Raw genomic sequence first — 14,425 nt, forward strand, 5'->3', positions numbered from 1 at the left:
CAGAGTGCCATTTGGAACGTTGAAGATCATAACCGTACATGACGATCGGTAGTTATTGAATAGACATTTTATTTCAGGTTCCCTGACGTTTCTGTAAATGCTTTTAGAAGATCGAAAATAGTTGAGGTTCCAAATTTAATGTCAACAACGTAATGCAAAAATAAGACAAAACTCAGATTTAACAGAGCTGGTTATTACATGGTTCTGTTTGAATTTCCAACAACAAAACATTCCCTTTGTTGATAAACTTTGAATATACACTACCAGTCAAAAGTTTGGACACACCTACTCATTCAAGGGTTTTTCTTTATTTGTACTATTTTCTACATTGAAGAATAAGAGTGAAGACATAACACATATGGAATCATGTAGTATGAAAAAGTCCTCTCATGAGGACCGCCACAGGAATGGAAGACCCAGAGTTACCTCTGCTGCAGAGGATAAGTTCATTAGAGTTACCTACCTCAGAAATTGTAGCCCAAATAAATGCTTCACAGAGTTCAAGTAACAGACACATCTCAACATCAACTGTTCAGAGGAGACTGCGTGAATCAGGCCTTCATGGTCGAATTGCTGCAAAGAAACCCCTACTAAAGGACACCAATAAGAAGAAGAGACTTGCTTGGGCCAAGAAACACGAGCAATGGACATTAGACTGGTGGAAATGTGTCTATTGGTCAGGAGTCCAAATTGGACTAGCCGTTTCTTTGTGAGAAGCGGTGTGGGTGAACGGATGATTTCCGCATGTGTATTTCCCAACGTAAAGCATGGAGGAGGAGGTGTTATGGTGTGGGGGTGCTTTGCTGGTGACACTGTTTGTGATTTATTTAGAATTCAAGGCACACTTAACCAGCATGGCTACCACAACACTCTGCAGCGATACGCCATCCCATCTGGTTTGGGCTTAGTGGGACTATCAAATGTTTTTCAACAGGACAATGACCCAACACACCTCCAGGCTGTGTAAGGGCTATGTTACCAAGAAGGAGAGTGATAGAGTGCTGCATCAGATGACCTGGCCTCCACAATCCCCCGATCTCAACCAAATTGAGATGGTTTGGGATGAGTCGGACCGCAGAGTGAAGGAAAAGCAGCCAAAAAGTCCTCAGCATATGTGGGAACTGTTGGAAAAGCATTCCAGGTGAAGCTGGTTGAGAGAATGCCATATATGTTGAATTGTTTAAAACTTTTTTGGTTACTACATGATTTCATACGTGTTATTTCATAGTTTTGATCTCTTCACTATTATTCTACAATGTAGAAAATCGTAAAAATAAAGAAAAACCCTGGAATGAGTAGTTGTGTCCAAACTTTTGACTGGTACTGTATATTTTACATAAATACATATATACGTACATACAATGGTATATGCAGGAAAATACATTTAAAGGGTCTTCATATTTTAGTTTGTTTAATATCTAACACTTGTTTTGAGAATGGCCGTGGTCAATGGTGGTTCTGGGGTTATGAGGAGGGATGGGTTACAGTATATAGGTCTCGTACACACTCAGGATGAAGGTATGGGTTATGAAGACAGGGAAGGTCTCGTACACACTCAGGGTGAAGGTATGGGTTATGAAGACAGGGAAGGTCTCGTACACACTCAGGATGAAGGTATGGGTTATGAAGACAGGGAAGGTCTCGTACACACTCAGGATGAAGGTATGGGTTATGAAGACAGGGAAGGTCTCGTACACACTCAGGGTGAAGGTATGGGTTATGAAGACAGGGAAGGTCTCGTACACACTCAGGATGAAGGTATGGGTTATGAAGACAGGGAAGGTCTCGTACACACTCAGGATGAAGGTATGGGTTATGAAGACAGGGAAGTGTCCATATTACACACTCAGGATGAAGGTATGGGTTATGAAGACAGGGAAGGTCTCGTACACACTCAGGATGAAGGTATGGGTTATGAAGACAGGGAAGTGTCCATATTACACACTCAGGATGAAGGTATGGGTTATGAAGACAGGGAAGGTCTCGTACACACTCAGGATGAAGGTATTGGTTATGAAGACAGGGAAGTGTCCATATTACACACTCAGGATGAAGGTATGGGTTATGAAGACAGGGAAGGTCTCGTACACACTCAGGATGAAGGTATGGGTTATGAAGACAGGGAAGGTCTCGTACACACTCAGGGTGAAGGTATGGGTGATGAAGACAGGGAAGTGTCCATATTACACACTCAGGATGAAGGTATGGGTTATGAAGACAGGGAAGTGTCCATATTACACACTCAGGATGAAGGTATGGGTTATGAAGACAGGGAAGGTCTCGTACACACTCAGGGTGAAGGTATGGGTGATGAAGACAGGGAAGTGTCCATATTACACACTCAGGATGAAGGTATGGGTGATGAAGACAGGGAAGTGTCCATATTACACACTCAGGATGAAGGTATGGGTTATGAAGACAGGGAAGTGTCCATATTACACACTCAGGATGAAGGTATGGGTGATGAAGACAGGGAAGTGTCCATATTACACACTCAGGATGAAGGTATGGGTGATGAAGACAGGGAAGTGTCCATATTACACACTCAGGATGAAGGTATGGGTTATGAAGACAGGGAAGTGTCCATATTACACACTCAGGATGAAGGTATGGGTGATGAAGACAGGGAAGTGTCCATATTACACACTCAGGATGAAGGTATGGGTTATGAAGACAGGGAAGTGTCCATATTACACACTCAGGATGAAGGTATGGGTTATGAAGACAGGGAAGTGTCCATATTACACACTCAGGATGAAGGTATGGGTTATGAAGACAGGGAAGTGTCCATATTACACACTCAGGATGAAGGTATGGGTGATGAAGACAGGGAAGTGTCCATATTACACACTCAGGATGAAGGTATGGGTTATGAAGACAGGGAAGTGTCCATATTACACACTCAGGATGAAGGTATGGGTTATGAAGACAGGGAAGGTCTCGTACACACTCAGGATGAAGGTATGGGTGATGAAGACAGGGAAGTGTCCATATTACACACTCAGGATGAAGGTATGGGTTATGAAGACAGGGAAGTGTCCATATTACACACTCAGGATGAAGGTATGGGTTATGAAGACAGGGAAGTGTCCATATTACACACTCAGGATGAAGGTATGGGTGATGAAGACAGGGAAGGTCTCGTACACACTCAGGATGAAGGTATGGGTGATGAAGACAGGGAAGTGTCCATACATGCTGATAGGACAGACAGACATTACAGTCTTGATTTAACATGTATTACATCTTCAGCTATATATATATTTTACATCTATCATCTATCATTAGATGTAACACCATTAGGTCATCAAGCTGCTTGAGTAAATGTTTGTTATCCAGCTGCATTATAGGGTCCCATTCAGATGAATAGCATAAATAAACCTATAGTCACATAAAAGCATCTATATGCACTCTATAGGGACCTTAACTGCAGATGCACCTCTACTGAGAAGCACTTCCTGTGGTCATTGTCCAGGACAGAGTGTGCACCTTGAAAAGTCTGGAATGTTTATGCTTTCTGATTGTTCAAAAAACATGGTATCTGAACAAAGCCAGGAAAAAAAAAAGCAGTCAAATCTTTTGGTATTTTTTTTTCATTTGTCCACTGTTACAGTCCCAACATGTTTTGCGTGTCAGCAGTCAAGTTTTCAAGATATTGGATTTTCAAGAAGCAAAGCGTCACCGGCCACATCACCATGACGATGCAAAATACTTCACCATGACGATGCGAAACGCTTCATATGAATCAAAATACTTAATCATGATGATGTGGCCGGTGACACCATGCTTCTTGAAAGTCCAATATCTTGAAAACTTGCCTGCTGACACGCAAGTTGATAAAACTGTTTTATTGCCGAAGACAGCAGGATTGCCACCAATCAAATCAATGGTCCCAAATGGTCTGTCATACTTGGAATTCATACTTGGCTTAAAGCCAACGTGAAGTTAAAATGATGAACAGGTTCTCCTTAGGCACGACATTCTTTCTGTTTTACTGTTTGATATTCATAGGCTTTTTAGCCTGTAATCCTAGGGGTGGAATCCAGCCAAGGCCTTAGGATGAGTTGGGTTAAACAGGTCCCAAGCTTTCGGTCAATAGATCAACACACTTGGGAACAGAAAGTTAAAATGACGAACAGGGTTTTGTCCGAAAAGGAACTATATTCCCTATTTAGGGCAGTAGTTTTGATCAGGGCTCATTTAGGACACAGCCCAGGTCTTAGCAGACTACCTACTTGGTGATGTAGACAGAGTGCTCCACTTTGGTCTGGCTCAACAACAGAATACAGTAACACCTGTTGGGATAATAGTGAGGACTAAAATACTTGGGTAAAAGCTATTCAGCCAATTAGAAAGACACTTCTTCTCCATACTGTATGATGACGTTGTAATGTGTTTATAATGACAGATACTGCAGTGAAAGGTGTTAGAAATCAGGGTGGTTTGTTTCTGTGACACTGTGAGGATGAGATTAGCAGAACGATTCACTGGACAGACACTTCATCATCTTTCAAGTTCACAAGCTACTGTAAGGAGTCCCAAATGGCACCCTATTCCCTATATAGTGGACTAGGTGGCCCTGGGCACTGGTCAAAAGTAGTGCACTATGTAGGGAATAGGGTGCCATTTGAGACAACCGAAGTAAGGCAAGAGGTTCAGTAAGAAAGAGAGGGAATCTAGAGAGCAGGTTATATACTGGAGAGGTGGTTATACATTGGCCAGTTCTTCACATCATCATCGATTAGTCTTTAAATAATTCATGTGGTATCAACATCAACAAAAACATTTTTTTTTTTACAAAATAGAAAACAAATAACTAACAACCTATCAGAGTCTTGCAATGCCTCTACCCTCTGTTCCGACCCTCAGAGCAAGAAGGCATTAGCTTCTCCTTCTTCTGCATTATACCACCCTGGACTTTATCGTAACATTATAGCTATAGTCCATATCTCCCTGGTCTTTATAGTAACATTAGACCTATAGTCCATTTCCCACCCACCTCATTGGCCCCTGCCTGCCCTCATCCTCCCACCCATCTCCTGGCCACCCCTGGGATGGGCTCCACACTGCTGTCCCTCCTGGCTGCAGCCCCACCTAGTTCCAGCTCCAGTCCCTCTCCTCTCCTCCTGTCTCCAGCTCCAGTCCCTCTCCTCTCCTCCTGTCTCCAGCCCCAGTCCCTCTCCTCTCCTCTCCTCCTGTCCCAGCTCCAGTCCCTCTCCTCTCCTCCTGTCTCCAGCCCCAGTCCCTCTCCTCTCCTCTCCTCCTGTCCCAGCTCCAGTCCCTCTCCTCTCCTCCAGCTCTAGCTCCAGTTCCTCTGCCTCCTCCAGTCCCAGCTCCAGTCCCTCTCCTCTCCTCCTGTCTCCAGCCCCAGTCCCTCTCCTCTCCTCTCCTTCTGTCTCCAGCCCCAGTCCCTCTCCTCTCCTACAGCTCCAGCCCCAGTCCCTCTCCTCTCCTCCTATCTCCAGCTCCAGTCCCTCTCCTCTCCTCCTGTCTCCAGCCCCAGTCCCTCTCCTCTCCTCTCCTTCAGTCCCAGCTCCAGTCCCTCTCCTCTCCTCCTGTCTCCAGCCCCAGTCCCTCTCCTCTCCTCCAGCTCCAGCTCCAGTCCCTCTCCTCTCCTCCTGTCTCCAGCTCCAGTTCCTCTCCTCTCCTCCAGCTCCAGTTCCTCTCCTCTCCTCCTCTCCTCCAGCTCCAGCCCCTCTCCTCTCCTCCTCTCCTCCAGCTCCAGCCCCAGTCCCTCTCCTCTCCTTCTGTCTCCAGCCCCAGTCCCTCTCCTCTCCTCCAGCTCCAGCTCCAGCTCCTCTCCTCTCCTCCTGTTTCCAGCTCCAGTTACTCTCCTCTCCTCCAGCTCCAGTTCCTCTCCTCTCCTCCTGTCTCCAGCTCCAGTCCCTCTCCTCTCCTCCTCTCCTCCAGCTCCAGCCCCAGTCCCTCTCCTCTCCTCCTGTCTCCAGCTCCAGCTCCAGTCCCTCTCCTCTCCTCCTCCTCTCCTCTCCTCACACCACTGAGTGATCATTGTTTTGTTTCCCTCCACTCAGCACGGTGTGATTAATAGAGGAGGCTGAGCGGTCAGAGCCCTCGGCTGCCGTCCCGTTAACGTTCTCCTGGCGCTGGCAGCACAGGATCTGCTTGAAGGTGGCACTCATCTCCTTGTCCCGGTAGCTGTAGATGATGGGGTTCATAGCAGAGTTAAACTCAGCCAGAAGCAGGAAGAACTTCTCAAAGTCCAGGACGTTACAGTTGGCACAGAACACATCAAGGAGGAGGAGAACCAGGCCTGGAGTCCAGCACACGATGAACGCACCTGGAGGACGAGAGGAGAGGTTAGATTTAAGCCTGAAAGATCAAATAAGGAGAATAAATATATCTAATAGAGTTTTCATGTTATTTTCTATATATTAATAACATAAGGATTCTATCGAAACAGGATAAACGCCCATGTCACGGGCAAAATGGTCTGGGCATCATAACTGTTTTTAGAGACGGATCAACATGTTTTAACTGGTTGTTTCTCTCCCTAACGGGAGGTAAGCTTGGCTTCTTATATGGTGTTGAGTAAAGCTTAAACCATGTATTTAGATTGTAGGTAGGTATTGTAGTTAGGTATTGTAGGTAGTTTATCTAGGTAGTTATTGTAGGTAAGTATTGTAGGTAAGTATTGTATTCGGCTGAGCCCGGTGAAGCACAAGGCTAGCTAACCCGCTACCTGGACCAATAATGCTAGCTAGCTAGCGGGTAGCTTCTGGTAACTATTAGCAACTGTGGATAGTTGTTTCCAATGTTATTTCACACTTAAGAGTACCTGTAATTATGCCAGCTAGCTACCTACCATTCAGCTGTTTTTCTAACCTCATTATCTGAAGCATTAACGTTAGGTAGTTAGTAGCTAATGTACTCGAAATGTAGCTAGCTTGTTGCTACCTGGATAGCTAACTAAACAATAGCTGGAACGACCTAGCTTTAATATTTGGAGACGCTTTCTCTCCGTTGGGACAGACGCGAACTGGCTGAATCGATTCAGTGGGTAGCTTTGCATTTAACTGGCTAACAGTAGCTACTAAGGGTAAGTTATAACCTACATTTATTTTTGTTTTGTTTTTACATACTGGTAACCAGAGTCATTCAAGGGAATTCGGGACATGGGTGACTAATTAACGTTAGCTTGGCTCTCTGTGTGTTCGTGCCGTGGGAGGAGGGGGTGGTTCGTTGGCAGAGAGCAATGGCTAGCTAGTATGCTAACTATTCTAGCTAACTAACTGGCTGAATAAGTTGACGACGTATTCAATCAAACTGTCAAAACTAACCCAAAACTTTACACAACGTTAGACACGGACACAAATTATCTGCTTGGCGTGTTTACACACTAGTGGTTTGTTGTAACCGAGTATTGGTGCTAAACAGTGTTATTGGAGGCTGGCATGCTAGTTGGCTATGGCGTCATTGGATTCGGTGCCCTGGACGGTTTTCACGGAAGAATACTGTACCAAGTTAGCTGAATAAACTAAGTTAAAGAGTCTATTCCTAGAAAACATTGAACCGCTGTAGTTTACAACAATTATAATTTCTAAAGTGGAAGTTGGGAGAGTTATATTTGAGTGTTTCAGTGAAACGTAAGTGAGGGAGGCCCCGCTCTCTCGCTTTCCCAGATGTTTAGTTAATTTCATTCCAATCTCCTTTGCATTATTGTAGCCATTCTCTGTAGCCTGTCAACTATGTGTCTGTCTATCCCTGTTCTCTCCTCTCTGCACAGGCCATACAAACGTTTCACACCACATGGCTGTTGCCACTCTAATCTGGTGGTCCCTGAATGCACGACCCACGTGGAGTTCCAGGTCTCTGGCAGCCTCTGGACAAGGCAGAGTTCATCTCAGCCTATGCTACCCTCCAGTCCCTCGATATCTTGGCGCTGACGGAAACATGGATTACAACAGAAAACACTGCTACTCCTACTGCTCTTTCCTCGTCTGATCATGTGTTCTCGCATACCCGAGAGCATCTGGTGGAGGAAAACTAGACTCCCTGTGGACCTGTCATCTTTTCACTCCCTCCTCTCTACATTCTCTTCCTCTATTTCCGCTGCTAAAGCCACTTTCTACCACTCTAAATTTCAAGCCTCTGCCTCTAACCCTAGGAAGCTCTTTGCCACCTTCTCCTCCCTGCTGAATCCTCCTCCTCCCCCTTCCTCCTCCCTCTCTGTGGATGACTTCGTCAACTATTTTGAAAAAAAGGTTGACGACATCCGATCCTCATTTATTAAGTCAAATGACACCGCTGGTCCTGCTCACAATGCCATACCCAATGCTTTGACTTCTTTCTCCCCTCTCTCTCCAGAAGAAATCTTGCGACTTGTGATGGCCGGCCGCCCAACAACCTGCCCGCTTGACCCTATCCCCTCCTATCTTCTCCAGACCATTTCCGGAGACCTTCTCCCTTACCTCACCACGCTCATCAACTCATCCTTGACTGCTGCCAATGTCCCTTCCGTCTTCAAGAGAGCGAGAGTTGTACCCCTCCTCAAAAAACCTACACTCGATCCCTCCGATGTCAACAACTACAGACCAGTATCCCTTCTTTATTTTCTCTCCAAAACTCTTGAGCGTGCCGTCTCTAGCCAACTCTCCTGCTATCTCGCTCAGAATGAACTTCTTGATCCAAACCAGTCAGGTTTCAAGACTTGTCATTCAACTGAGACTGCTCTTCTCTGTGTCACGGAGGCTCTCCGCACTGCTAAAGCTAACTCTCTCTCCTCTGCTCTTATCCTTCTAGACCTATCCGCTGCCTTTGATATTGTGAACCATCAGATCCTCCTCTCCACCCTCTCCGAGTTGGGCATCTCCGGCGCTGCTCACTCTTGGATTGCGTCCTACCTGACAGGTCGCTCCTACCAGGTGGCGTGGCAAGAATCTGTCTCCGCACCATGTGCTCTCACCACTGGTGTCCCCCAGGGCTCAGTTCTAGGCCCTCTCCTATTCTCTCTATACACCATGTCACTTGGCTCTGTCATATCCTCACATGGTCTCTCCTATCATTGCTACGCAGACGACACACAATTAATTTTCTCCTTTCCCCCTTCTGATAACCAGGTGGCGAATCGCATCTCTGCAGGTCTGGCAGACATATCAGTGTGGATGTCGGATCACCACCTCAAGCTGAACCTCAGCAAGACGGAGCTGCTCTTCCTCCCAGGGAAGGACTGCCCGCTCCATGATCTCGCCATCACGGTTGACAACTCCATTATGTCCTCCTCCCAGAGTGCAAAGAACCTTGGCGTGACCCTGAACAACACCCTGTCGTTCTCCGCTAACATCAAAGCGGTGACCCGATCCTGCAGGTTCATGCTCTACAACATTCGCAGAGTACGACCCTACCTTACACAGAAAGTGGCACAGGTCCTAATCCAGGCACTTGTCATCTCCCGTCTGGATTCCTGCAACTCGCTGTTGGCTGGGCTCTCTGCCTGTGCCATTAAACCCCTACAACTTATCCAGAACGCTGCAACCCATCTGGTGTTCAACCTTCCCAAGTTCTCTCATGTCACCCCGCTCCTCCGCACACTCCACTGGCTTCCAGTTGAGGCTCGCATCTACTACAAGACCATGGTGCTTGCCTATGGAGCTGTGAGGGGAACGGCACCTCCTTACCTTCAGGCTCTGATTCTACCAGCATGTTAAATGTGCAACCAGAGGGAAAAAAACTCTAGACCACCTTTACTCCACACACAGAGACGCATACAAAGCTCTCCCTCGCCCTCCATTTGGCAAATCTGACCATAACTCTATCCTCCTGATTCCTGCTTATAAGCAAAAACTAAAGCAGGAAGCACCAGTGACTCGGTTAATAAAAAAGTGGTCAGATGACGCAGATGCTAAGCTACAGGACTGTTTTGCTAGCACAGACTGGAACATGTTCCGGGATTCTTCAGACAGCATTGAGGAGTACACCACATCAGTCACTGGCTTCATCAATAAGTGCATCGATGATGTCGTCCCCACAGTGACCGTACGTACATACCCCAACCAGAAGCCATGGATTACAGGAAACATCCGCACTGAGCTAAAGGGTAGAGCTGCCGCCTTCAAGGAACGGGACTCTAACCCGGACGCTTATAAGAAATCCCGCTATGACCTCCGACGAACCATCAAACAGGAAAGAGTCAATACAGGTCTAAGATTGAATCGTACTACACTGGCTCTGACGCTCGTCGGATGTGGCAGGGCTTGAAAACTATTACAGACTACAAAGGGAAGCACAGCCGCGAGCTGCCCAGTGACACAAGCCTACCAGACGAGCTAAACCACTTCTATGCTCGCTTCGAGGCAAGCAACACTGAAGCATGCATGAGAGCACCAGCTGTTCCGGATGACTATGTGATCACGCTCTCCGTAGCCGATGTGAGTAAGACTTTTAAGCAGGTCAACATTCACAAGGCCGCAGGGCCAGACGGATTACCAGGACGTGTACTCCGAGCATGTGCTGACCAACTGGCAAGTGTCTTCACTGACATTTTCAACATGTCCCTGACTGAGTCTGTAATACCAACATGTTTCAAGCAGACCACCATAGTCCCCGTGCCCAAGGACTCTAAGATAACCTGCCTAAATGACTACCGACCCGTAGCACTGACGTCTGTAGCCATGAAGTGCTTTGAAAGGCTGGTCATGGCTCACATCAACAGCATTATCCCAGAAACCCTAGACCCACTCCAATTTGCATACCGCCCCAACAGATCCACAGATGATGCAATCTCTATTGCACTCCACACTGCCCTTTCCCACCTGGACAAGAGGAACACCTACGTGAGAATGCTATTCATTGACTACAGCTCAGCATTCAACACCATAGTGCCCTCTAAGCTCATCACTAAGCTAAGGATCCTGGGACTAAACACCTCCCTCTGCAACTGGATCCTGGACTTCCTGACGGGCCGCCCCCAGGTGGTAAGGGTAGGTAACAACACATCTGCCACACTGATCCTCAACACGGGGGCCCCTCAGGGGTGCGTGCTCAGTCCCCTCCTGTACTCTCTGTTCACCCATGACTGCATGGCCAGGCACGACTCCAACACCATCATTAAGTTTGCCGACGACACAACAGTGGTAGGCCTGATCACCGACAACGATGAGACAGCCTATAGGGAGGAGGTCAGAGATCTGGCCGTGTGGTGCCAGGACAACAACCTCTCCCTCAACGTGACCAAGACAAAGGAGATGATTGTGGACTACAGGAAAAAAAAGAGGACTGAGCACGCCCCCATTCTCATCGACGGGGCTGTAGTGGAACAGGTTGAGAGCTTCAAGTTCCTTGGTGTCCACATCACCAACAAACTATCATGGTCCAAACACACCAAGACAGTCGTGAAGAGGGCACGACAAAGCCTATTCCCCCTCAGGAGACTAAAAAGATTTGGCATGGGTCCTCAGATCCTAAAAAAATTATACAGCTGCACCATCGAGAGCATCCTGACTGGTTGCATCACCGCCTGGTATGGCAACTGCTTGGCCTCCGACCGCAAGGCACTACGGAGGGTAGTGCGTACGGCCCAGTACATCACTGGGGCAAAGCTTCCTGCCATCCAGGACCTCTATACCAGGCGGTGTCAGAGGAAGGCCCTCAAAATTGTCAAAGACTCCAGCCACCCTAGTCATAGACTGTTCTCTCTGCTACCGCACGGCAAGCGGTACCGGAGTGCCAAGTCTAGGTCCAAAAGACTTCTCAACAGCTTCTACCCCCAAGCCATAAGACTCCTGAACAGCTAATCATGGCTACCCGGACTATTTGCACTGCCCCCCCACCCCATCCTTTTTACGCTGCTGCTACTCTGTTAATTATTTATGCATAGTCACTTTAACTCTACCCACATGTACATATTACTTCAACTACCTCAACTAGCCGGTGCCCCCGCACATTGACTCTGCACCGGTACCCCCCTGTATATATAGCCTCCCTACTGTCACTTTACTTTTACTTCTGCTCTTTTTTTTTTCTCAACACTATTTTTTTTGTTGTTGTTGTTTTATTTTTACTTCTTTTGTTTAAAATAAATGCACTGTTGGTTAAGGGCTGTAAGTAAGCATTTCACTGTAATGTCTGCACCTGTTGTATTCGGCGCATGTGACCAATAAAATTTGATTTGATTTGATTTGATTTGATTTGATCAGACCCTACACCCAAATGAGGGCACTACATTCATCCACCTCTGGCCTGCTGGCTCCCCTAACTCTACGGAAGCAGAGTTCCCGCTCAGCCCAGTCAAAGCTATCCACTGCTCTGGCACCCCAATGGTGGAACAAGCTCCCCCACGACGCCAGGACAGCGGAGTCACTACCACCTTCCGGAGACACTTGAAACTCTAAGGAATACCTGGAATAGTATAAAGTAATCCTTCTACCACCCCCCCCCCCAGCCCCCCCCACCCCCCCAAAAAAATGTGGTTGTCATATCATAAGTTGAATGCACCAATTTGTAAGTCGCTCTGGATAAGAGCGTCTGCTAAATGATGTAAATGTAAATGTAGAAAAGTTGTGTAACACTGACACACCTGTGCACGTACACTTCACATGAACATTTCTTAAAGCACCAGCGTTCAACTAGAAGAGCACATTAGTGAGCACAACAATAACAACATCATTCCAACCAGTTTCTCCTTAATGTCGTTAGTCCGACCTTCATATACTGGTGAGGAGGAGAGGATTGGTCAGAGAATGGGACTGCTCAGTGCGGATTGGTTGGTTAGAGAATGGGACTGCTCAGTGCGGATTGGTTGATTAGAGAATGGGACCGCCCAGTGAGGATTGGTTGGTTAGAGAATGGGACCGCCCAGTGAGGATTGGTTGGTCAGAGAATGGGACTGTTCAGTGAGGATTGGTTGGTTAGAGAATGGGACTGTTCAGTGAGGATTGGTTGGTTAGAGAATGGGACTGTTCAGTGAGGATTGGTTGGTTAGAGAATGGGACCGCCCAGTGAGGATTGGTTGGTTAGAGAATGGGACTGTTCAGTGAGGATTGGTTGGTTAGAGAATGGGACTGTTCAGTGAGGATTGGTTGGTTAGAGAATGGGACTGTTCAGTGAGGATTGGTTGGTTAGAGAATGGGACTGTTCAGTGAGGATTGGTTGGTCAGAGAATGGGACTGTTCAGTGAGGATTGGTTGGTTAGAGAATGGGACTGTTCAGTGAGGATTGGTTGGTTAGAGAATGGGACTGCTCACTGAGGATTGGTTGGTTAGAGAATGGGACTGTTCAGTGAGGATTGGTTGGTTAGAGAATGGGACTGCCCAGTGAGGATTGGTTGGTTAGAGAATGGGACTGTTCAGTGAGGATTGGTTGGTTAGAGAATGGGACTGCTCACTGAGGATTGGTTGGTTAGAGAATGGGACTGTTCAGTGAGGATTGGTTGGTTAGAGAATGGGACTGCCCAGTGAGGATTGGTTGGTTAGAGAATGGGACTGTTCAGTGAGGATTGGTTGGTTAGAGAATGGGACCGCTCACTGAGGATTGGTTGGTTAGAGAATGGGACTGCCCAGTGAGGATTGGTTGGTTAGAGAATGGGACTGTTCAGTGAGGATTGGTTGGTTAGAGAATGGGACTGTTCAGTGAGGATTGGTTGGTCAGAGAATGGGACTGTTCAGTGAGGATTGGTTGGTTAGAGAATGGGACTGTTCAGTGAGGATTGGTTGGTCAGAGAATGGGACTGTTCAGTGAGGATTGGTTGGTTAGAGAATGGGACTGTTCAGTGAGGCCAGAAATCAGTCTGACAGACTCCCCCTCAAAAAAAATGATTTATTGAATGACTCAGTATGTATAAAACAACTACAGTACCAGTCAAAAGTTTGGACAGAGTGTGCAAAGCTGTCGTCAAGGCAAATGGTGGCTATTTGAAGAATCTAAAATATTAAATATATTTAGATTTGTTTAAAACTTTTTTGGTTACTACATGATTCCATATGTGTTATTTCGTAGTTTTGATGTCTTCACTATTATTCTACAATGTAGAAAATAGTAAAAATAAAGAAAACCCTTGAATGAGTAGGTTTGTCCAAACTTTTGACTGGTAGTGTATATGAGACACAAGTATATGTCTGAGTTTCAAATCTCCTCTCTATGAGGTTAGATTATTCTATAGAAACAGGAAACAAACAGTATGTCTGTACTACTGTATATATATGTAATAAACCTGTCATAAATCCACATTATCTCTGTAAACGCTTGGTACTTTATCTGACCACTCTTAATCCACAGATGAAACCTTGTAGTTTCCAACCTTGTATTCCAAGTCCAGTAATGACAGACTTCTTAAACAAACTTCCAGAAATTCTCATGAGCAGCCGGTGTGTCTATACGTCTGATGATTCACTAACCCAAATGGCATCCTCTAGGCTCATAGGGCTCTAGTCAAAATTAGTGCACTATAAAGGGTGCTATTTAGGACTCACTC

The 14,425-nt window shown here is 46.5% G+C and overlaps 1 protein-coding gene across 1 annotated transcript in view; it reads right to left on the reverse strand.

Annotated features, from left to right (window-relative positions):
- Positions 1 to 3,802: 3,802 nt before the first annotated feature.
- The window catches only part of LOC311135708 (lysophosphatidic acid receptor 1), a 105,190-nt gene continuing 94,567 nt past the window's right edge, over positions 3,803 to 14,425 (reverse strand). Inside the window, exon 3 of the mRNA XM_084169730.1 lies at positions 3,803 to 6,298. Within this exon, the coding sequence (XP_084025856.1) occupies positions 5,991 to 6,298 (308 nt within the window). The 3' untranslated portion in view covers positions 3,803 to 5,990. The remainder of the gene's footprint in view (positions 6,299 to 14,425) is intronic.

Source organism: Coregonus lavaretus (genome assembly GCF_964263955.1).
Source record: "Coregonus lavaretus genome assembly, chromosome: 10".
Classification (NCBI taxonomy): Eukaryota; Metazoa; Chordata; class Actinopteri; order Salmoniformes; family Salmonidae; genus Coregonus; species Coregonus lavaretus.